This window comes from Choloepus didactylus, chromosome 14, assembly GCF_015220235.1.
Source record: "Choloepus didactylus isolate mChoDid1 chromosome 14, mChoDid1.pri, whole genome shotgun sequence".
Taxonomy (NCBI): domain Eukaryota; kingdom Metazoa; phylum Chordata; class Mammalia; order Pilosa; family Megalonychidae; genus Choloepus; species Choloepus didactylus.
In genome coordinates this window covers 79,786,150-79,810,938 of record NC_051320.1, presented here as the reverse complement: position 1 = coordinate 79,810,938, position 24,789 = coordinate 79,786,150, and the positions used below count along the sequence as shown (strand labels likewise).

Genomic DNA, 24,789 nt, shown 5'->3' with positions numbered 1-24,789 from the left:
ACGTTGCAGGATACCAGGTCAATATACAAAAGTCAATCATATTCCTATATCCCAACAATGAACAAATTTAATTAGAAATTAAAATATTTCCAATACACAAAAATGAAGTACTTAAGCATATATCTAACAAAATACATACCAAATATATGTACCAATATATATGCAAAATGTGCAAAATATTGATGAATCAAAGAATTTCTTTAAACCTGGAGAAATATTTAAGATGTCAATTCTTCCCAATATGATTGTGACCAAATTGATTAAAGTCCCAGCAAGCTTTTGTGTAGCTATTGACAGGCTGATTTTAAAATTTATGTGAAAAGGTACAAACCAGAATAGCCAAAATCAGCTTTGAAAAACAACAATGTTGGAGGACTTTCACACCACACAATTTCAATGTGGTATTAGGGAAAGGACAGTCACATTGATCAATGAAGCTAAGAATAGAGCCCAGAAAGAGACCCACACAAATAGTGCCAACTAATTTTTTTAAAAACAGCTTTACTGAAGTATAATCTATACACTTTAAAATTCACTTGTTTTAAGTGTACAACTCAACGATTTTTCCTAAAATTAGAGTTGTGCAACCACCACCACAATCCAATTTTATGACGTTTCCATCACTCCCTATTTCCACTCCCAGGCAACCACTAACCTACTTTGATAAAGGTGTAAAGATAATTCAGTGAAAAAGGGCAGTCTTTTCCAGAAGTGGTACTGTAACAAATGGATGTCCATAAGCAAAATAATGAACCTCAACACACATCTCACACCTTATACAAATTAACTCAAAATGGCTTAAAGATCTAAATGTAAAACATAACACTATAAAACACTCAGAAGAAACCATAGGAAAAATCCTTTTGGCCTTGGGTTTATTGAATTTTTAGCTATAGCATGAAATGCATAAAAGAAAAAAACTGTAAACTTTATTAAGAACTTTTGCTCTCTAATAAGACATTGTTAAAGAGAATGAAAAGACAAGCCATGACTGGAAGAAAATATTTGCAAATACATAGCTGATACAGGACTTGAATCCAGAATATGAACTCTTAAAACTCAACAATAAAACAACCCAATTAAAGAAAAAAAATGGACAAAAGATCTGAATAAACACTTCACCAAAGAAGATATATGGATGACAAGCATATGAAAGATGCTAAACATCATTTGTCATTAGGGAAATGAAAATTTTTAACCAGGAGATACCACTACAAATCATTAAGAATTGCAAAGAAAACAAAAAACCTGGCAATACCAAATACTGAGAAGGAAGTTGGAGCAACAGGGACCCTTAATTCATTGCTGGTGGGAATGCAAAATGGTATGGTCACTTTGGAAGACAGCTTGGCAGTTTTTTTAATAAAGTTAAACGTAAACTTACCGAAAGGCCCCGAAATGCCACTCTTAAGTATTTACTGAAGCAAATTGAAATTTTATGTTCATACTGAAAACCTGTACATAAATGTTTATAGCAGCTTTATTTATAATTGCCCAAAAATGGACACTATCAAGATGTCCCTTAACAAGTGAATGGATAAACAAACTTTGATACATCTACCAATGGAGTACTCAGCAATAAAAAGGAACAAACTATCTGATTTAAACAACATGGATGGAAAGTATGTAAGTGATTGCCAGGGGGTGGAGAAGGGAGGGGCTGTACAGAATTTTTAGGGTGCTGGAATTGATCCATATTACTAGAGTAGTCAATTCATGATTACACATCTGTCAAAATCCAGAGTGAACTTTACTGTATGGGAAAAAATATACATATACACATATGTATCAAATACATATATTTGATCCCACAGGGAATAAATCTATCTATATTATAAATGTATGAGATTACCTCAACAAAGGGAGTGGGGAAAAAATGAAGCTGATCTACATTACTTTAGATTGACTGGATACTGTTCAAGACTGAGAAATTGTCCCAGATTGGAGAAGACTAAGGAGATAACTAAATGCAATGTGGATTGTGGATTGGATCCTGAAACAGAAAAAGGATATTAGTAGAAAAACTGGTGAAAGCTCAATAATGTCTGCAGTTTAGTAGATAGTATTGTACCAATGGGAATTTCTTAGCTTTGACAAATGTGCTATAGTCTATATAAGGTCTTAACATCAGGGGAATCTCAGCAAAGGGTATATGAAACATCTCTGGACTACCTTTGCAAATTTTCTGCATATCTAAAATTATTCAAAAATTAAAAGGTTATTTTAAAAAGAAAGTATAGAGAAGGTACAGAACTGAGAGAATGGTATTTAAAATTAAGAAAGGGACTTACAGAAGATTATACACATTTTGGCAATAACTTCATCAATGCCACAGTTTATTTGTAAACATGTTATATGTGTCAATAATCAAATTGACAACACTTTTACAGATTTCATTGTATAATATTAACCTTATATCAGAAAACAATCCACTGTACTCAGTTACAGTTTAGGTACTTTAAAATCTTTACACACATATATTTGAAACACTCAACACAGAACAGAAACATGAATGGCAGAGGAAACTGAAAACATTAAGTAACAGAAACCAACATTCCCCCCAAAAAAACAAATATAAAATCATCTGGTTATATATTTCTGAAGAATATATCTAGGAAATCAGATGCCCATACTTTTTTTAAAAGTGACATAAAGTTGTATTTCTTTAGACCCACTTAACAGGAAAATTGTACCATACTAACTTCCATGTCCTTCTTGATGTTTGTTCTTCCCTGTCTTGGTTTCTAAAGAATATATGCTATGGTCTAAGCTACATTAAAATGGGGGGTGGGGGGTGGCACTAGGGCAGCAAAACCAAAAGAAATTATTTCAAACATCTGCAAAAAAAACCAGATAAAAATTCTTTAATGAATCTTCTTTGGTAAATAACAAAGTCTGTATTTTCAATTTACTTTTCGTTGAATTGGATCAACACTTTTTAAGATGTAAGACATGCATTTTTATATGAGTTAATGTATAAATGAAATAAAGCAAAGCATGGATAGCAGCATTTCACATTTTGCTAACAGCTCTAAAAATGCAGATCCCCTCTCCTTAAGAATATGAGTGGTCTTCAGCTAGGAATCAATGATTGAGCTTTCCTCATGCACACAAGAAACCAGAGTTTACCATGTTTTTTTAGTACTTTTCCCTAAAATTCATGATCATTCTCAGGTTCTGTTTTTTCCTCCTTTATCCGTCAAAGAAAATACAGCAGCAAATCACTCCATTTTAAGCTTTAAATTCACCAACAATTGGGTTCACTGCCAACAACTACAAATATTCAATTCTTTATTAGTGTACTTGTCATTCCAGTAAGCTTGGATTAATACATGAATAAATAACTACAATTAATTCAAAGCAAACGAAAATGAGATTAAAGAGTCCTGATCAAATGAAGTACTTTACAACTTTCAGTTGAAAGACTGTAAAAGTTACACACATACCTAATAGTACTAGGAATGTACAATATCAATTATTGGAAAAATAAATGAATGATTCACAGCCATAGAAATTATTTTAATATTAGTATGTATTTTTCCTTTTATAGACAAACATTTATAACATATACTTGGTTTCTACCTCATATAAGACTAAGTAGAAAATTAAACATTACTGCATTTACCCCAAACACAGCACTGACTGTGCCACAGGCAACCTGGTCCAAAACACTCAATTCTATAGATAGGCCATGGTATTGAATGCATGTTTATATTGTTTTAAGAAAGGTATATATTTCCAGAAGTAGGTTAAATACACAAATAGGTCTATAAATAACAAAAAAAAGTATAAGCAAAAATGATTAGGTTATAACATTCCCAAATTTTCTAATGCTTTATAAGTGTTTTCAATACATGTTTGACCAGTTAGTTTAGTTACAGTTACTAGTAACTGATTATCCTCTAGAGGAGCTAAACTAAACTATAACACTGCACAAACTTCCTAAGGAAGGTAGCTTCAAAAATCTAAAAAGTGATTCCAATTATTCTAACGAACATTTGAGATACTAAAAGAATCAATGACTTGAGAAACACTGAAATTATTCAATTTTTATCATTTTTCTCCAAAACTATTCACATAAATTTAAGATCCAGAATGCTTAAGAATATGTCTTCAAAGTAGGCATATCACTAGAGTGTTCTGATCAGAAGACATAGCCTTAATGCTTCCAATATGTAATTCTAGCCTAAAATCACAATCCTTGGTTTGAAAACATCAAATTCAATTTCAAAACAATTCACTGGTGCAGCTACTAAACAAAAAATAAAATCAGGGTGAAAACGTGCAGCAGCCACGGATATTAGGGTGGAAAAAAATTCTATTTTCCCATAAAGACTCTATGAAAATATAAAGCCCAAAGAGAGTGACAACCGAAGTCCACATATAAACATTGTTTAAAAATAGAATGTTTTCCAAAGCTTCTTATGAGATGCCAATTAATTGTTATAGTCTGAATTAAGACCTTATAAATCAAGGTTAAGTTACATATGACTATGCTGATTTACATACCTTCAATAATGTTCAACTGATTTACATAATTTACAGACATCCACAGGAATACTTAATGCCCCACATCATCTCTCAGTACTGAATGTATATTGTTTTTACAGTTTTGCTACTTTCAGTATCAAGAAGCCTTTTTAGAGGAAGAGTTCCATCTCTTCCTATGATCCCCTAAAGTATAGGTAACAAAATATAAAATTAAACAAGATTTATGTTTGGTAAACTAACATATAAAATTACTGTTGCAATATTCATGGTGACTGTGTATAAACATAACAGTCATCATAAAGCCTATAAAGTATATCCTCAGTTTTATAAAAGAAATGCAGATTGTCTCAAGGTAAAAAATACAGTGCTAGCTGCTAAAAAGCTCTTTGTTGCATTAGGACGTGCAATAATGAGCAAAACTTTAGAAAACATTAACATGTTCCCCAAACTTTTAACATCATTTAAGCATGAACTACACTGCAGCAGCAGGGTGCTTTTTAGAGGCTGGCACTCTAAAGCTAAAGCTAAGAAAGAAAAAAGGCAGAAGGTGAGCAACAAATGGCGTAACCAAATTATTGCAAATGGAGATTAGCAATAAGAAGTGAGGAAGGTGACCGTCCGCTCCATTCTGATAAGATGCCATCTTTAAATATTAAGTTCTTTGCAGGAAGTGCAACTCCCATATCAGCATAAGATGACTGTGAAAGCAAACTGGAAAAGCTGGCCTCTGTGTGAATGTCCAGCATTGAAGCACCTTCCTAAACGATCAAGAAACAAGAAAAATATACTGTATTCAACACTTCACCAAAACCACAAATATAACTAATGAGAAATATGGACCCTGATTATCTAATAAATGACATTTTCCCCTAAATATCCTATTTTGGATAAGACAGAGAAATTTAGATGGCCCCCAAGTTTGAGAACAGGGAACTAGACACAGGTTATTTTTCATGAAATTATGAAACTGGCTTCAATAACAAATAACAGAGCCATTTCTAACCTTTTAGAAAGGGTGTTCTTTCTAGCTCCTGCTGTATAATCAATTAAACTCAGTGTTTATGGAGTACAAAGCACTAAAGATGATGCAAAGATCTACCTCATGAGCCCAAAATAATCAAGGACAGATTATAATATATGCAAAAATGACTAATACAAGACAGACTGTGATAAATGCTTTGTAATACATACAAATAATAGGCTATGAGACTACGGAATAAAGAAAAATTAATTCTTAGAAGATTGGACCTGTCTCAGGAGACAATCTCTAAAAGCAACACTACATTAAGAAACAAAAAAAATTTATCCTTTCCCAAGGCTCTCAGATTTGTATAGATTTGGCACAAACCTCTCCCCAGAATTCCAAACTGGTTAACCACTCACCCATCTGACATCCTCCCTTGCTTGGATGTTTCACATTATATTCCACATTTAACATGTCCATAACGGAACTCTCAAATTTGCCCTCACCTGTTCCTCCCCAGCCTTCCCTATTGCTCACATCTAACTAATCAAGAAATGAGCATTGTTCTTGATTTCTCCTTTCCTCGCTACACTTCTAATCTTTTCCCCACATTTAATCCATCACCAAGTTCTGTCAATCTACCTCCAAAATATATCCCAAATCAGTCTACTTTTGTCATTCACCATAACCACAACCATAGGCCAGTGATCTCCCAGTAGGGTACTCACTCCAGAGTGCGGCAGTGTACTGAAAAGAACATGAGAATTTCTGTATCTATTTACCGCATCCTTGGAAAATTTCTATTTCTGTGTATGTTTTATAATATACAGAACTTATTGGTACAATAGTGTATATGACTAATAGACAAAACTTTATTAGGGATACACACTAAATTTTCTCCTTTAACAGAAAAGTGTGTTTGGCTATCAACATCTCTCAACTTCTCTCAATTGAGCTAATTGAGCCTCTTAAATTATCTTGTTTCCACTCTTGCTCCTTTCTAATCTCTTCTCCAAACAGTAACAAGAGTAATCTTTTTAAAAAGTCAATCAGAAATCACATCACTCCCCTGTTTAAAAGTCTTTAATAGCTTCTCTTTGCCCTTAGGACAAAACACAAGCACTTTAATACACTCCACAATGCCCTGCACATGGTGGATCCACCCTCCTCTTCAACTTTACCTCTTGCCGCTATGCCTCTTCCATGAGGCTCTTCCATTTTCTTATACACCAGGGGCTTCCCTGACACAGACACCTACTAGGCTCTGCCTGGAATACTCTTTTCCATCCTTTAGTTTTCATCTTATGTATCATCTCTACTTTAGCATCTATTTAAATTAGCTCTGCCTTTGGATTCTCCATCACAGTTGGCTCCTTCAAAACACTTATCAAAATCTATAATTACTTACAAGTTTCAGTGATTACCTGATTTTTGTCTTATTCATACACCATTTGCTTCATTAGTGTCTTACATATCACTGTGTCCCCATCACTGTGACTGGCCTACAGTAGCTACTCAAGTATGTATTGACTGAATAAATGAAACTAAACTCCAAAATACTGACAATACCCATAATCCTAGATTGGATATTCTGGATAGAAATATTCCATTCTAAAAGTTTATCTATAAATCAAGTCTAGAACATCATTTCTTTCCTTGAAGGGGGAGACAAGATGAAGGTACATAGCACTGGCCTTCATAACCACAACAGACAACTCCCTCCCTCCAGCAGAGAATCACTGTGGTTATTAATGGAAGTGGACCATACCAGAGAACTAGCACCTAGCATGGAGTGTGGTCCACAGTAGATGCTTAACACACTACTGTTGAATGAAGAACTGGCACAGAACAAACAGCCCAGGCTTTAGACTCAGAAGACCTACCCAGTGAAATCATGTGCCAGTCAATAACCTTCTTTGAATATCAGAATCTCCATTTATAAAATGAAGATAATGCTTATTTCATGTCTAGCTATTCTAGAGACTCAACAACAAGCATGAACATGTTCTGTATACTATAAAGCATTATACAAACACTTTTTGGATGTTTTGTTTTTTGTTACCTGGAATGAGTGAACAAAGTTAAGGACTTGCAAAGAGAGTTTTCTACTGGAATGTAAGAGGTTTTGAAGGCTTAAAAAAAAAAAAAAAAAGGAAAAATGTTAAAGATAAATATAATGACAAAAGACTATCTTACAATAGTTTAATTTTAGCAATTTAACTGCATTTATGTGTGTGTACATATCCTGCTAAATCACACAAAAAAATATGAAAAACAATTCTAATGTTTCTGGTTAATGAAATATCTTCATGTTTTAATAATAGTAGGGGGCAGTAATGCACAAAAAGGCCATTTTGAAATGAAACCTCATGAATATAGTCAAAACAGAAAAGTTAGGGTTTGTCTGTTTTTTTCCTTAAAAGGTAAACTAAAAGCAGATATAATAAACGTTAACTAAAAGACAACTTTTTAAATGAAGATTTGGGTGCATTGAGGGATGGCAACTATCATACAAACTTCAAATATCCAATGTAATTTTTTTAAAAAACCTGATACAGCTGATTTTACACACATCATTCTACCTAAATTAATCTTTTTCAAATACGCAAGCTGTTAGCAATTATGGAGTTATTCTTTAAAACTTTACAGTATTTCCACTTTTCAAAAAATGCTTATGTATGCATATTATTTTCAGAGGACAGGTATTAAAATTATCAATTTAGTATTTTAACTTTCTGATATAAGATATTCTGAGCCAATTAAATGAATTATTTGTATATCCAACTTTGTTTTCTTAAATAAAATTAAGTCAAGGAGGGCAATATCACTCCTCCATACCACCCCCAATGAAAACTGGATTCAATGATATTCTCTCTTGCTAACCAAAAACCTCAGAACATTTATACATTGCATCTTAGCAGCCACACAGTGGACCAGAGTTGGCATATCAGATAAAACCTCCGTATCACCTCTAGTAAGATGCTCATTTCATAAAATGTGCAAAGTGAAGAAAATCTGGGAAGTTAGCCATAATTCCACCATAAAAGACAATTACCATTAACATAAGTATGTATATGTTAAGAGAAAAGTACACAGGAGAAATTTTCTATAGACAGTTATGCATTTTAAAAACTAGGATCACACTCTATATAAACATGCCCATTCTACCACATCCTCACCAAAACTGGGTAACTATGTAAATATAATTATAATGAACCAAAACATGCACCCAAAACATTTGCACGTGCCTAATTTTTGATCTAATTTAATTTTGAAAAATAGGCAAAAACCTTAAACTAACAATCTTTATTCAATCAGCAAAAATATGCTAAGTAATAACTATGTTCATGTATGGAAGAAAAGAGAATAGTATATAGCAACTATTCTCGGAGAACTTAAAAATCTAGCAGATGAAAAGATGACAATGAATATAAACTCTCACCTCTCTTTTCTGCAAAGGCCATGTGTAGCAATTTTCCTACAAACCTTCCGGTTTAATTCAGAACTAAACAGTGGAATTCCAAAGCACAGTTCAAGAGGAACCCAATCTCCTTCTGTTGTGGCAACTACAAAGGATACATAAACTTATTTTTTTTATCATATATATATTTTATACGACCAACCAGAGTTTCTTAACCTGAGGTCCACAGATTCCCCTTGCCTCAGTGATATCCACCAGTGGACGTAGCAGGGGGAATTTAGAGGTGCCAATGAATCTCTGAAACAGGATAAAACTTTTTTTTTTTTTTTAGTAAGTACATGTTTCTGAGGAGAAGGTACGTAGATTTCATCAGATGTTCAAAGGTGTCTTTCGCCCAAAAAAGGATATTGCAAACCATCTACAAGAGAGAATGAACTGAAATACTTAACATAGGAATAATGAAACATGTCATGATTTTCAGATCATATTTTTATAAAACTAAAACTACTACTGTTCTGAATACATAAAAAGGTTCTTAGAAAATATCTATTAAAAGGCTCATTATGGATCATAAATAGACAAATGACATTCAAATGACTTAACAGAAAAGTTAAAACTCAGAAAATAGTCCAATAAAATTGCCAATAATTTTTCAAATCTTACCAGAGTTTTGCTTTGTTGTTGAATCCACAGTTGCTTCCTCAATGACCATTTCAAATGACTCCGTGCTCCCATTTACATCTGAGCCAGAGGCCAAATCAGGTTCCCCTTATAATTCAGAGGACATATACAGTATTAGGATTCAAGTAGTTGGTATAAATTGTCAATAAACCAATTCTAACATAAAGACAACTTCAGGCAACTGTAAAGATAATGGAAAAAATCAACAGGCTTTTTCAGAAAGTTAAGTATAGAATTACCATATAAACTGGCAATCCCACTTCTAGGTATATACCCAGAATAGAAAGCAGGGACTCAAACAGATATTTTCACGCCAATATTCACTGTAGCATCATCCACAATTGCCAAAAGGTGGAGGCAACCCAAGTATCCACTGACAAATGAATGGATAAACAAAATGTGGTATATACATATGATGGCATATTTAGCCATAAAAAGGACTGAAGTTCTGATACATGTGACAACATGGATGAACCCTGAAGACATCATCTAAAGTGAAATAAGTCAGACATAAAAGGACAAATATTGTATAATCTCATTGATATGAAATAATCAGAATAAGCAAATTCATAGTCAAAAACTAGAATACAGGTTGCCAGGGGTCAGGGTGCAAGCATGGAATGGGGAATTAATTGGTACAGAGTTTCTGTTTGATAATGGATGACAGTGATGGTAGCACAACATTGTGAATGTAATTAGCAACATAATAGCATATTTGAATGGAGCTAAAAGGGAAATTTTAGGTTATATATGTTCCTAGAATAAAAATTTTTAAAAAAACAACACAGGACCATACAACACAGTGAGCCCTAATGTAAGCTATGTGCTATAGTTAACAGCATGATTATAATAATATTGTTTCATCAACCGTAACAAAAATACCATACTAATGCAAAGTAGTAATAATAGGGAAAACTGTGTATGTGAGGGAGGGTGATATATGGGAACTCTTTATTTTCTGCATGATTTTTCAAAGAACTTACAACTTCTTTAATAAAAAATTTTTAAAAAACAAGTAGGCTTTGGCTTAAAGCAGTGGTTCTCAACTGGGGGCAATATTTGGCAATGTCTAGAGACATGTCTGGTCATCAAGACTTGGGGAGAAGGATGTCATTTGTATCTAGGGTTGCTAAATATCCTACAATGCACAGGACAGCCTTCCATAGTAAAGAATTACTCAACTCAAAACGTCAGTAGTGTTGAAGCTGAAAAACTCTGAATAATAAAGAAACCAAGATTCAAAGGGCAGAACACAGACCTTTGCTTAGGCCATTAATAAAGTCCGTTAGCTTCTGATCAAGCCACTTCTATGTATCTTCCAAGCTATTATTTCTGTGGAAATCTGCACAGTCTGATTCCACCATTCCTCTTCAAAATTCTTTTTTGATTCCATATCTTTCAGCAGGTAAGATCCTCCCTACTTCTCTACTTTAATCTTCTACAACAAATCCTTTCTTCTGAACAAGATGAGCTACTCTGTTTCCTAAATTCCCTTTGCTGAAAAGCTGACACTCTCCAAAACATAACAGTCATCTTTTGCCTAGCTAGCTCCTCATTTTTCAAACCTCAGTTCAAATTTTACCTTCTCTAAGGGGACTTCTCTGATTGTTCAAGTGGGCCGAGACAGGCTTTCTCTGTCCTGCTTTGGCTCTTTAAGCGGACCCTACCGCAGTCTTTTCACACTGTACTGTAGGGTAAATTCACTTGTTTGCCTCCCCCACCCCTACTCCCCTCCACCCCTGCTAGGGTTCCACTCCTTAAAATAAGATTGAGTCTCACTAATTTAAATATCTCCAGCATCTAAACAGGTATTCCATAAATGTTTATGGAATGAATCCATAAAAATAACAGCTATAGTATTCATGTTTGATAACTGCCATAGCCCTCTTTCCTAGAAAATGCACCAACAATATTTGGCAGTCAACTGTTCAAGGCTACCCAACTCCTCCAGCCAAACGTAAAAGGACCAGGAGTGGATACTTAACTCATAGGGAGCCAATCCAATCCCCTGGATAGCTAACAATCATATTTTCTCAGGATTTCAAACTAAGAGGTTCAGTCAATGATAGATACTTGACATGAAAGATCTCCTAGAATCAAGGACCAGAGCTGGCACCATGGCAAGCACAGTCACATAAAGCCAAAATTATGGCAGAACAGAAATATTTGGTAAGCATGAGAAAGTGGTCTGAAAATTAACTTTTTAAATGAAAAATAAAGTAGCACCTAAGGAAAATTAGTTGTCGTCAATATGCAGGATAGGTTGAAGACAAAGAGGGTGAAAGAAGTCAGGGAAGTCAATCAGGAAATGGCTGCAATAACACGTTTAAGGTGTCAAGTCACAGACTAGAATGGCAGTTATGGGGGAAAAAAGAAAGAAGATAGAAATGGAAATGACAGACATTTCAAATAATTCATAGAATTTGGAAACAATCTGGACATAGTGGAAAAAGGAGATGGAACAGACAAAGATAAGATTTTAGGTATGGGATAACTGAGAGAATGATGCCTCCGACAGAACCAGAAAGGTTGAAAGGAAAAAACTATTCATTCCAGTTTGGAAATATTTTTTAAAAAGAAACTCCATGTTTTAAACCCTCACCCCATAAAGTTTAATTCAAAACCTATAAATACATTATATGATATTAAAGTGCTAAAACCCAACAATCATTCTGGATTCCAACCCTAGGGCATCACTTCTTTAGTTTTGCACTTAGTATTTTCTCCATTTGAACCACTGGTGTTTGTCCACTGATGTTATAGAATATTTTCTCATTCTTCAAGGGGAAAAGAAACACTAAATATAAAATAATTAAGATTGTATTAGATTCAAAACCTATTATCTTAATTCAAAGAAACCAACTATTGGCTAACCTTTTTCATCAGAGGCATCACTGAGTTTTCTGTTTCCAAGGTGACTAGAAGCATTCAACATGGTGACATATCCACAGAAATGCTGCAAGTCCACTTTGTTCCTTAACATTTGCAATGCTTTATGAACAGCCATATTGACACGAGTAAACTCTAAGAACAAAGAGTTACTATTACATTAAAGTAAATGGTTTTATAGCAGAACAGAACACCAAAAACTAATATACTTTTCTTTTATTAAATAATTCTCAGAACTATTTTGATACTTGATCTCTATCAAGATTCATTCAAATGAAGAAAAAGCTGTGAATGCAAAAGAATGCTGTACACATATATATACAGTCTTCAGGAGGCATTCGTTGTATCAGAGCTAATTACTTGTTTTTATTTAAGCCAACAGGGCTTGTCAGTGACAATTCTCTAGCCTTCTCATTGTAGTTCTGCTCTGCCTCAAATATTTACTTGGGCTTCTACCAGGAAATGCATTAAATACACATTAAATTTTTTACATTTCAGAAAAGTCAGTATGTACTGAAACTAAAGTTAACAATGTACTTGGAACCACATCTCTTATTAGTTATTTAGATATCAGTTCAAGTCCTCATAAATGTGTGAAGTTATAAAAGAGAAACATGCTCCATTTCCAAATATGAAGATATTTCCTTTTTATAATTCACACAAGCAAAGGAAACCACTAATCAGTTCTCAAGATTTTATAAATTTTAAGATCCTGTTGTCACTATCTTGTATCTTCAGGTGGATAATTGTATTTTCCATTGAATTTATAAAGTATTATAGAATTAAATGGCAAGGTTTTGTTTCAGAGAAGCACTCATTTCTGAATGGGGTTACTCTTGGGAAGAGAAAACTATGCACACATTTATTCACAAAAGGCAGAAGAAAGGGCCTTAAATTCGAACATAAGGCTTTTACAGCCTAGCCATGTGAAAAGGAAAAAGATATTTATAAAATTCTCCTTTCTTTTCTCTACTTTGGAGGAGGAGGGACAATAGTGGCTAACATTTTAGAAGAACAGTTAAGTTCATTAACGAATTAAGTTAAATTACTCAAACAATTCACTCATCTCTAAACTCCAAGTAATATGGTTCTAAGAACCAGAAAAATAGATTACAGTATAGCAGTTTTGCATGGAGTAGGAAACAGAAGTGCTATATAAATAAACATACAAAAGCTTTTGAACATATACAATTTCTTAACATTCAACAGTCGGAAAGGTCTCTTTCATATTAGACAAAAGGAAAAATAAGTTTGCTTCTAACAAAAATTCTCTGAGCATCCTTCATCAAATACAGTTTAGCTCACATTCAATTCTGAGATGATAAATAATAAACAGAGCTTTTCCTCCTTAATTCTAACTAGCTTAATTACAGCTCAAAACCCTGTATCCATTAAATCCTATCAGCAAAAGTTAAATTTAACAGCAAAAGTAAATGTTGAACAAGAAATACATGCAAGTGCTCTGCAAACTGTATTAGTATACAAATGTTCATTTACATCCATTTCTAAATTATCTAAAAAAAAAACTGACTAAAAATTAAAATGTGAACCATTAAAATTCTAGTAGCAGTCTATACGTATTATTGTGAACAAATGCAGAGCGACTAAGCTGTAAAATGACACCGAAAACTTGCTCTGAACATTCTGAAAAGACTCAAAAAAAAAACAGTATATAACATTGGGAAAATCAACTTTCTAATCATAAAATCATTCCTATGACTTATCTCCTCCCTTCAACCCTCAAATAAATAAACAAACAATAAAAGGAAACATACAGAAAATCTAGTCTCCCATCTAGGCAGTTATCTACTTATTCTCTTCATCTCCAAGACAGACCAGTAGTCTTTCAAAGGTCCTAAATGAGTCTTCTCATTCTATCAGTTCTTTGCAGAAAGAGGCACATGTCAGAACTACCTTTTGCCAATACTCCCCAATAACCAAATGCTAAGATGCTAAAAGTTAATTTTAAGAATTTAGTTCCTGTTATGTTTCCCAACAAACTGTTGAAATGATTAATAAATAATAAAGAAATCAAATGGATACAATTCAAACATAAGGTACCTCCTTGTAGTTCAGTTTCATCAAATGGAAACGGTATATGGACAGTTTCTCCTATCCCATGCAAACCATGTCCCTAAACAAAGAAATCAAAGTTGAAAGATGTAAAAGAAGCCAATAATTCCCATAACTGATAGTCAAACAATAAATAAGACTGTGCCATTTGATGTTACATTCCACATTAATATTTCATCAACATGTTTTCAACAATTTTCTATTTTTCTACAGCAAGCAAAGACAATCTTATGTGTATATTAATCCTATAAGGTAAGGTTTCTCAAATTGGGTCATCGGCTAATGAAAAAGGAAAAAAAAGGCAGCTGATTTAACAGGTAAATCACGTGTTAGCCAAGTGAAGAATGAAGTCCCAGTGCACTCATACAATCACACAAGGGTTAGCTGTGTTTTGAACAGAGAAAAATGATGAAAGAATCCCTATAATACACGAGAAACCATGGACTAGAAATGCAAAACTCAAAAGCCTATACTGAAATGACATAAACACAAAGTTACTTGCTGCAACATTGTAATTCCAAATAACTGGACATAATCAAAATACCAATCAACACAGGACTCAAATTACGTTACCTTTTTTTTTACTAACTGAAATGGAAAGATCTCCAACCATTAAGTGGAAAAAGCATGGGTCACATCAGTGTGTAATTGCTTGCATATGCAAAAAGAAACTCTAGAAAGATGCAGCAGGAACTAATCTTTCTGATTTGGAAGAGAGCTGGGAAGTGGAACTGGATAAACAGGATTCCAAGGGGAGTGATACTCATACTCTTCTCTGTATACCTTTTAATAATGCTTTATTTTTGAATCACTTGAATGTGTTACCTACTCAAAAATTAAATTTAAAGAAAGCTGAGTCTACCCACCTGACACCAACGTTACAAATAATTCAGTTTCATTCTTCACATTCAATTAATATTGCTCATTTGAATTTTATTAAAATTTGGTTTATAATTAATTCCTAAGTTCATTTTGGTTTCAGAGTTGTGTAAGAACAATAAGCATAAAGAATTTAAGGCTATGTTTACATTCATTTAGTATCGCTATAATGCAATTTTAAGTTAACATTGGGGACCCATAAATTTTTTTCCTTTAAAAGAGACCCACACATTATTCAAATTCAAAAAACCCTGATAAAAAAGAAAATAATCAAGTAAAGAGAAAAAAAACACACTCATTATTTAGTTGTACTATATAAAATTTGAATATAATTCTGACAGCTCTCTTCTATTCCACTGATGGATTTATGGTTTAAGCCCTATCCCAGGTAGTCTTAATTAAATCATGGTTTTAATCAAAATCAAAATTCTGCAATATATTTTTAAATTCCAATAAGGTGATTTTTTTCCTACAAAATCTAATAAGGGAAGCTTTTTTTTGTTTTGTTTTGGCAAAAGCAACATTGCCATACTTTAAAAACAGGAGCTACCCTACTACTTTGGTTATGTTTTTCTATTCAGAAGAAAAACAGTTATCAGAACAAATAAAGCTAACTTGGCTTGATTCACTGAATGCTACCTATAGAATAGACCTTGGCTGTCAACATTCCTCATTTTACAGATGATAACTGAAGCTCAAAGAAATGAATGGCTGACCCAAGACATAGTGGCAAAAAAGAAGACTCTCTCATCCACTGTTCCTCTCATTCTAGGTCTACTACCATTACTATCACAGCTGACATTTTCTGAGAGCTTGCTATATGCTAAACACAATAATAAACATTTTATGTAGATTATACATCTCAGTCAATCTTTTCAACCATAGGAAGACAGGGACTTGTAAATAAATAACAGTTTACAAGTGAATACTCTGAAGCTTAAGGAGGCTATTTAAATTGCGAAAGTTTCTAATAAGTGGTGGAGTCAAGATTTGAACTTAGGCAGTCTGCTTGAGTCTATGTCTAATCCATTTGATTACATCATCTCCCACTACTACTCCTACTACATGTTTTACCTGCTAACTTCATTCTCCTTTGTGGCTTCACTACTATCTACTATGTGCTGATGCTGACACTAAGTAAATCTCTCTTTTTCAAACCACTCACTTGAATTTCAGGATATTTCCAATTATCTAATAGGTATCTCCACCACCCAAATGTCCCAAGTACCTTACACTTAATATGTCCAAAACATAACACATCATCTGCCCCTAAAACCAGCTTTTCCTCCTGAATTCTCTCAAATACAGGGTGATATCCCCATACTTCCACCTTCAAAAACTACATACCCCAGGAATCATTCTTCCCTTTTCCCATATCCTTCTTGATCTATTAAGTTTATATTTGTAATATTTCTTAAATCCATCTTTTCCTTTCAGTTCTTATTGCCACCTTCCTGATTGGGCTATCTTCATCTCTTATCTGGGCTACTTCACAGGAGCCTAATTGGTCCTCTTATTTCAGTTACCATTCCCCTCCCCTATCCAATCTTAATACAGTCCCCAGATGGACCTTCCTGAAACAAAACTAATCACGTTATTCCTGACAGGCAGCCTTTAATGATAGCCATCACCTGAAGGTTAAAGTCTAAGCTCTACAGCAGGATAAGCAACGTACACCGCACTCCAGTGTCTCCCTACCAGAATCATCTTTGACCACAATCCCACCACACTCCAACTCACCCCCCAAAATACCAAACAGCCTGTAGGTCCCCAGCATAGGTTACACCACTTCAAAATCCTATTTACTTACTCGACAAACACTCATTGAGCAACTACTATGAGCTAGGAACTATTCCTGGCAATGGGGAAACAGCAAGAAAGGAAAAAAAATCCCTGCCCAGAGATTTATTTACGCTGACCCCTCTGCCTGGCATGCTTCTCTTCCAAATCATCCTTTTATACTCAGCCTGGATCTCACCTTCTCAAAAGAGCCTCCCCTAAGTCCTCCCCTTTCCCCAAGGCTGGGTTGGGTACTTCTCTTCAGTATTTCCACTGTATCCAATTCTATCTCAGCACTCAGCAAAAACTGAAACTGACTGCTTTTGCAGCTTTTCCTACCAGACTTAAGTTCCTTGAAGTTAATGGACTATGTCTTATTTCTATATCCACATTAATTAGAACAGAATATGGCACATTCAGTTTTAAGTTGAATGGATTAAAATCTTTATGAAGACCCTATTATGTACCAGAAAGTATGCATGCATTTCATATGTGCTTTCTCACTTCATTCTCTCAACAACCCTATGAGTATCAATTGCTACCTCACCACTACTTCCTACTATTATTATTTTGTGTTGATTATTTTGTGTTGTTATTACACAATAGATATTGTCATCTCCATTTACAGATGGAGAAACTAAGTATAAAAGAAAAATCTGCAAAAGGTCACACAGTCCAATAAGCACATGCTCAACCTCATTAATCATTGGGGAAATGCAAATCAAAACCATAATGAAACATCACTTCACCCCCACTGGGATGGCTAGAATCAAAAAGACAGACAATATCAAGTGTTGATAAGGACGTTGGGAAATGGAAATTGGAACCCTCATATACTGCTGGTGGGAATACAAAATGATGAGCCTATTTGGAAAACAGTCTAGCAGTTCTTCAAACAGTTAAAACATAGAGTTACCATACGATTCAGCAATTACACTTCCAGGTATCTACCCAAGAGAAATGAAAACACATGTCCCCACAAAGACTTGTACACAAATGTTTATAGCAGCATTTCAAACCTGGGTCTAACTTCAAAGTCCATGTTGTTTCTACCACCTCACACTGCTAGACAAAGGGCCAAGACTGAAACCCAGATCTCTGATTCCCTATGTTTTAGCTTTATAAATTTCAAATTACTAAAATCTGATTGCAATACAAAAGAAAACTAGATAAATTATGATAGTAATAAAAATAAGATGCAAAATTAATTGCTTCAAATAAGGTAACTGTACCTGAATTAGAACCGCAGAATGTGTTAAAGCATCATTCAACATCGTGAGCACATTTGAAGTAGGAACTACCCCAGGATCATGACCCCAAGATGTTACTAGTAATCGATCATAACCCTATGGGAAAGAAATGAGTAAGACATAAAACGGCATTTAGAAATAACAAAATAATTAAGAAAATTATCTATCATACTGCTATCCAATTTCTACCCTCCATGAAAATAATAAAAAAATCCACACAACATACCTGGAATATATCTGGCAGTTTTCGAAGTCTTGTACCTTTGGACAGTAAGAGAGATGGTGGTCCATGCCCAGTGATATGATAAATGTACAGTTTAAACCAGACAGAACTGACTTCTGGGATAGCTGGTCCAATATGCTACAAATGCAAAACAGGTAGGATAAGGTTGTCAAACTTACCTAAAGCAGCAAAATTTCACAAGAGACCAAGTAAATAGCCAATACCTAATATCGATGTCAATTTCTATAATCCTTACAAAAACAGATTTTAAACATTCTATTCAAATAGTTTCAATGTTATACTGTAATTAAGAAAACATGCCTTAACACTGCAGTTAAGAGCATGGACTCTGGAATAGATTGTCTAGGTTTGAATCTTGTCTCCATCACTTCAGTCATTATTACCTTAAGAAGGTTACTTAACCTCTTGGTGCCTCATTTTGCTTATCTGTAAAATGATAATAAATATCTACCTCATAAAGAAGTAAGGTTTTTCAAAAATGCGTAAGATGGTACCAAGTATATAATAAGTTCTATATCAAAGTGTTAGCTATTAATCTCATTAATCACATGCAATTTTGCATAAACAGGACCACCTATCCATCCATCTTACCATTCATTCAGACACTGAATGAATTCCCATGGTGCCTACAGATTGGGTTAGAAAACAGGAGGAAGAGTGTGTAAGGGAGGGAAACACACACACAAAGAATTATAAAAAAAAAATGTTGGTAAATGCAAATCTACAACCACTCCTGTTGAACACAGGACAAAAATGGGGGTAGGTGGTGGAGCTGCTCACTGAAGCAGCCAGAATAGCATGGGCAACAGAGTCAGCCCCTCCTACAATCCCTCCCATTCTTTAACACTATTAAGCCTTGAACTTCTAGGAAACCACGTAGGATGTCACACCAAATAATAGCAATACAACTCCCACTCACTGAACACAGAACAGGCCACAACTTCCTTGCTAAGTATACAAATAAATGCAACTAATTTATTTTTAAATACTAAAAGACCAGAAGTAATTTTCATGTAACAAGAAGTTTTAGCTTTCAAGCACAATCTTTTCAACTTATTTAGCATCTCAGCCACATTTCTGAAACACGTACGTTTTCCTAATTAAATTTATCTTATCTCTCAAGAAAATTCAGGCTTCCTTCCCAGAGCAGCCAAGAACATTCTCTTTTAAGTACTGCATTCATGAATAAAATTTTAGTCCAATGTGTCAAAAGTCACTAGAAGATACATAAATAAAATATACCAATTAATTATATCTTACAAATTGAACGTAACCTCATCTTATAACATCATGAAATACAAAATTGCTTTCTGAGTCAGTGCTTTTAAAATATGGGATTTGTAAATTGAGAATTAGCAAAATTAGTTAAACCACTTCTTCAAGTGACCATGAGGCAGAATGAAATTATGGCACTACTGATCTTCCAAGCGGTCTTTACCTGAGGTGTACAGCTGCTGATGGGCCGGATTTCATTGGTGAGAGGAGCCATGGAAACAAGCAACGTGTAATTTTTGTTGAGAACTCTGCTGCAAGTTGCAGGATCCAAACCAAGAAGGCTTTCGCAGCGTAAGAGATCCAGAGGAAAACCTGAATTATTATCAAACATACACAGAGAATGAATAACAATGTGAAACAAAATGTCTAAGACGAAATATTGATAACTGCTTTGAGATTTTACATTTTTAAAAAGTTAGCATAATTCTACTAAGAAGTGCCAAAGTTCTTAGGCAGATCACTGAGGCACTTTAAGATTTAAAGCTGAAAGTCTTTATTCCCTAATCTTGAAGAGTCACTGTCTCTGGTGTTTCTTCAGGCTACCTTTTACTTTACAAAAAGGCAAGAATGTGCATGCTTTACCTTATTTCCTCTCTCCACCCCCAACCATTCCAGGATGGGGGAACACTGTGATAGACTAAGTGCCATGAGAAAGCTGTGTCCTTCTCTCCCCCAATTTCCATTTTCCACAAAGAGACTCAAAGTGAAGTTCTGAATTTAGCACAGGGGCAAGAGTTTCTCATTTAGAAATATATGCCCTAGACTGCTGATTTAGAACACATGAAATCATTCAACATGCAACAGTACTTCAAGTATTCCTACTCTTAATCTTCCTGAAAAACACCAAATCCTATTGTTTTCCAAAAAGAGATAGGTAAGGTTGAAACTTCGAAGAGTAAGTTAGTCCATGTCCCTGTTCAAGAAAGAATGCATCTAAAAATATGAAAGACCCACTAAAAGGGCCTCTAGAAGCAATAGCACAGCTGGCACCCAGATCTTAGTCTTTAATATCATTCCCCAGTAAAATGGTTCAGGTTTCCGGAATCAGGAAATGGCTAATTCCAGGGCTGAGGCAGAATAGGTACAAGATAAAAGAACTTCTGGCCAGAAAGTAAGGGAGTGCTAAAAAAAAAAAAAAAAGAAAAAAAAAAGGATAGAGGCATGCCACAAGGAGACAGCAGCCAGCTGCGGGCACAAAAATAATTAAAAGATAGTAATAAATAATCATAAACCATCAAAAGAAAAGTAGGAACTCATGAGTCCACACTGAGAATACAAGAGAATGCCTAGTGTGAACTGGTAAATTTGGAGAGAGTCCTGAAACAGAAATTATCAATTTCAACCATCGTAGTAAAAAGTGATGCAGGCCAAAGGATAGGCTAAACCTGCTTATAATTGTGCCTAAGAGTCTCCCCCTGAGTGCCTCTTTGTTGCTCAGATGTGGCCCTCTCTCTAGCTAAGCCATCCTGGCAGGTGAACTCACTGCCCTCCCCACTATGTGGGATCTCACTCCCAGGGGTGTACATCTCCCTGGCAACGTGGGATATGATTCCCGGGGAAGAACCTGAACCCAGCATTGTGGGATTGAGATCATCTTCTGGACCAAAAGGGGGATGCAAAACAAAACAAAAAATAAAATTTCAGTGGCTGAGAGATTCCAAATGAAGTCAAGCAGTCACTCTGGTGGACATTCTTACACACTATATAAATAACCCTTTTTAGGTTTTAATGTATTGGAATAGCTAGAAGTAAATACTTGAAACTATCAAATTGCAACCCAGTAGCCTTGACTCTTGAAGACGACTGTATAGCAATGTAGCTTACAAGTGGTGACAGTGTGATTGTGAAAGCCATGTGGATCACTCTCCCTTGATCCAGTGTATGGATGGATGAATAGAAAAATGGGGACAAAAAACTAAATGAAAAATATGATGGGGGGGGATGATTTGGGTGTTCTTTTCTACTTTTATTTTTTATTCTTATTCTTACTTTTTCTGCCATAAGGAAAATGTTCAAAAAATAGATTGGGGTGATGAATGCACAACTATATGATGGTACTGTGAAAACTGTACACTTTGGATGACTGTATGATATGTGAATATATCTCAATAAAATTGAATTTAAAAAAGTGATGCAGGCAATAATCATCAATGAATGCTAAATCTAAGGAAGAAAATTTTGATGATGATGAGGACTCTTGCATAGTCTTAAAGTGTCTTGCCACAGATTGCTTATTAGTTGTGCAAGAAAATACAGTAAATATAGAGTAGATAAATTAGATAACACTTTAAATGGATGATCAAAATCAACATTGCCAATGAGGGACAGATGAAAATCATGTGCTTCCAGATGGTATATGCCTAGAAGGACCCAACATCACTTATGTAATATTCCAGGCAGGAATGCATAACCTGAATCCAATCATGAAGGAACATCACAAACACCCAAAATGAAAAATTTCTATTAAAACAAACAAAAAAGGAATTGTATTTTTCTGATATAGCATTGTCAAAAAAGATCCCCCCTCCCCCTAGAAAAGCCATGGATTTCTTCTAGAATGAGATAAAAGAGACATAACAAAATGCAATACCTGATCTTAGACTACATCTTATACTAGAGAAGGAAAAATGCTATAAGGACATTATTAGGCAAATTGGCAATATTGGAATATAAATGGTAAAGTATTATATCAGTATTAAATCTACTAAAATTGATGTACAAGAATAATTCTATTCTTAGAAAATACACTCTGAATAACTTACAGGGTAAAAGGCCATGATATGCAACTTTACTCCCAAATTCTGTGTAAAAAGTAATTGTACTATTCTTATTCTTGCAGTTTTTCTGTACTTTTAAAATAGTCCCAAATAAAATGTAAAAACTCAGGAATCTGTGATTTAATGAAGGAGAGAGTCCTATAGATGACTTCAGGAACAGCACCTGGTGCCACACCTGGAGAAAAAGGATGGAGGCAGGAGAGTGAAGCCTTGGTAGATGTGATTATAAGACCTGTCTGCTGGGCAGAGGGCGTAGCCTAAAGTAAAACAAGAGATGTCAACAGGTGGCTTGGGGAAGAGAGAGATGGAGAAAAAATTCCACAAAAAAACAGAGAAAATTATATTTGATTGAGACCACTGTAGTTATAAAACAGCCATGATTGGGAAAATGCCAAGTACAAAAAATATTTCACACACACTAGGCTATGAAAGGTAGGAAGTCCAATGAGATCATAGTAGTTAGAACACATCGTCTAAGATTTTTAGAACCGTGATTGATTTTCTACAAATGTGGTTTAATTTCTAAACATTTCCATTGTATCAGGATGCCAAATTACAAATAGTGGTTTTCATGCCTTATGTGTATTGATCATAGTGTTAAGATAACTTTCTAAAGACAAAGATGAACGAAAAAAAAAGCCTGTCAATTGCTTTCATTTTTAAAGTAGGGCCTCGTGCTATTGAAAACCAACAGCTAACTAAAACACTAGTCCTTTTCACATGTATCAGAGGTTCTTTTCACTTCTGTGACACTGCTGCAGGCTTTTACTTCACAGGAATGCCAAATACTACATGATATATTCAAATTATAAATTATTAGTGACACAAGAAGAAAATTTCTACTCAAACATGATGCTTACAACAATACTACAGAGTTTCTTTTTTTAAAAAGAGTAAGATTAAGTTATCAAATCCAGGACCTACTGAAAGCAGCCTTTCTCAACAAGCACTTAACACTGATACCCTAAAGGCATCCTTTGTACAGAATGAATGAGTTTCTTTTCAGTGCATTTAGAATGGTATTAGCTATGCATCATCATTACAAAAACTGAAAAACATTTTCATTCAAATCATTCTCTGTAGTCTGTGATTCAGATAAGATACTCGGGTTAAGAAAAAATTGAACTTTATTAACAATTGCAGATTTGATTTTATGGGGAGGAGTTATCATTTAACATGGGAGTCCCACCATATATTCTAAGTAACAAACTACAATTGATGCCAGGAATCGTCAACTATTAAAACCACCTCAAAGGTTTGAATTATAATTAACTATCTTCGTATAGAATAGGTTTAGGTTTACCATTTTAAATTACCTGATGGCACACAGACTATTAATAGTATAAAACAAAGTTCAGTCTACTAACCAACAAATTGTTTTTGACTAAATTAGTAGAAGGTTAGCGTTTAAGACAAGATGATAGAAGGGGCAGAACAATGGAAAAAAATTCAATAGACTTGAATTCAAGTCTCAGCTCTTCCATTCCGTAATCACATGCGCTTTAATGGCTAACTGGGCAGGAGATTTAACCAAGATATGTTTCAATTTCTTCATCTACGAAATCTGAGTTACACTTGGCTGGTCACTAGTGCTTTCTAACAAGATAAGATTCTATGATGGGCAGGAAAACACAATATACTGCAAGACAGAATATTTCAAACATTCTACCCCTTTACCTACATAAATTGCTAAAAATTCCAGAAACCCCACGATTCTTACATCCAAAGACATCAAGACTGCATCACTCATTTTATATTTAGTTAGCAAAAAAACAGTATCGACAAATGCTCATCAGTAAATACTTCAGACTCTTGGCATTTGTTGATTTAATATTTATGAAAGATCTCAAAAAAAAGCCCCAGCATTTAATAATTTGTATTCTGTAAGGCATGGCTCTGAACCATACGTGCTAAGGCTGCAGTGTACTGAGGAAGTCTAGCCTTAGGAAACTACCAAGCATCTTTGTTCTCACCTATGAAACAATACTTGTGAAGTGATAATTGAGTCCTTCCTTAATTTTTAAATTGAGCTGAAAAGAAAGTCAGATGCTGATGAGAGAGTGAAA

General features: G+C 34.5%; 1 protein-coding gene across 2 annotated transcripts in view; it reads right to left on the bottom strand.

The window, feature by feature from the left end:
- Positions 1-3,514: 3,514 nt before the first annotated feature.
- FAM91A1 (family with sequence similarity 91 member A1) overlaps positions 3,515-24,789 on the bottom strand; it is a 47,028-nt gene continuing 25,753 nt past the window's right edge. For both annotated transcript variants that reach the window (XM_037803093.1, XM_037803094.1), the window contains 9 exons: positions 20,110-20,258; positions 18,654-18,788; positions 18,410-18,523; positions 14,508-14,580; positions 12,432-12,581; positions 9,540-9,644; positions 8,898-9,021; positions 7,518-7,587; positions 3,515-5,249 (listed from right to left, as the gene is read on the bottom strand). In XM_037803093.1, coding sequence (XP_037659021.1) covers positions 5,064-5,249; positions 7,518-7,587; positions 8,898-9,021; positions 9,540-9,644; positions 12,432-12,581; positions 14,508-14,580; positions 18,410-18,523; positions 18,654-18,788; positions 20,110-20,258 — 1,106 coding nt within the window. In that variant the 3' untranslated portion in view covers positions 3,515-5,063. The remainder of the gene's footprint in view (positions 5,250-7,517; positions 7,588-8,897; positions 9,022-9,539; positions 9,645-12,431; positions 12,582-14,507; positions 14,581-18,409; positions 18,524-18,653; positions 18,789-20,109; positions 20,259-24,789) is intronic.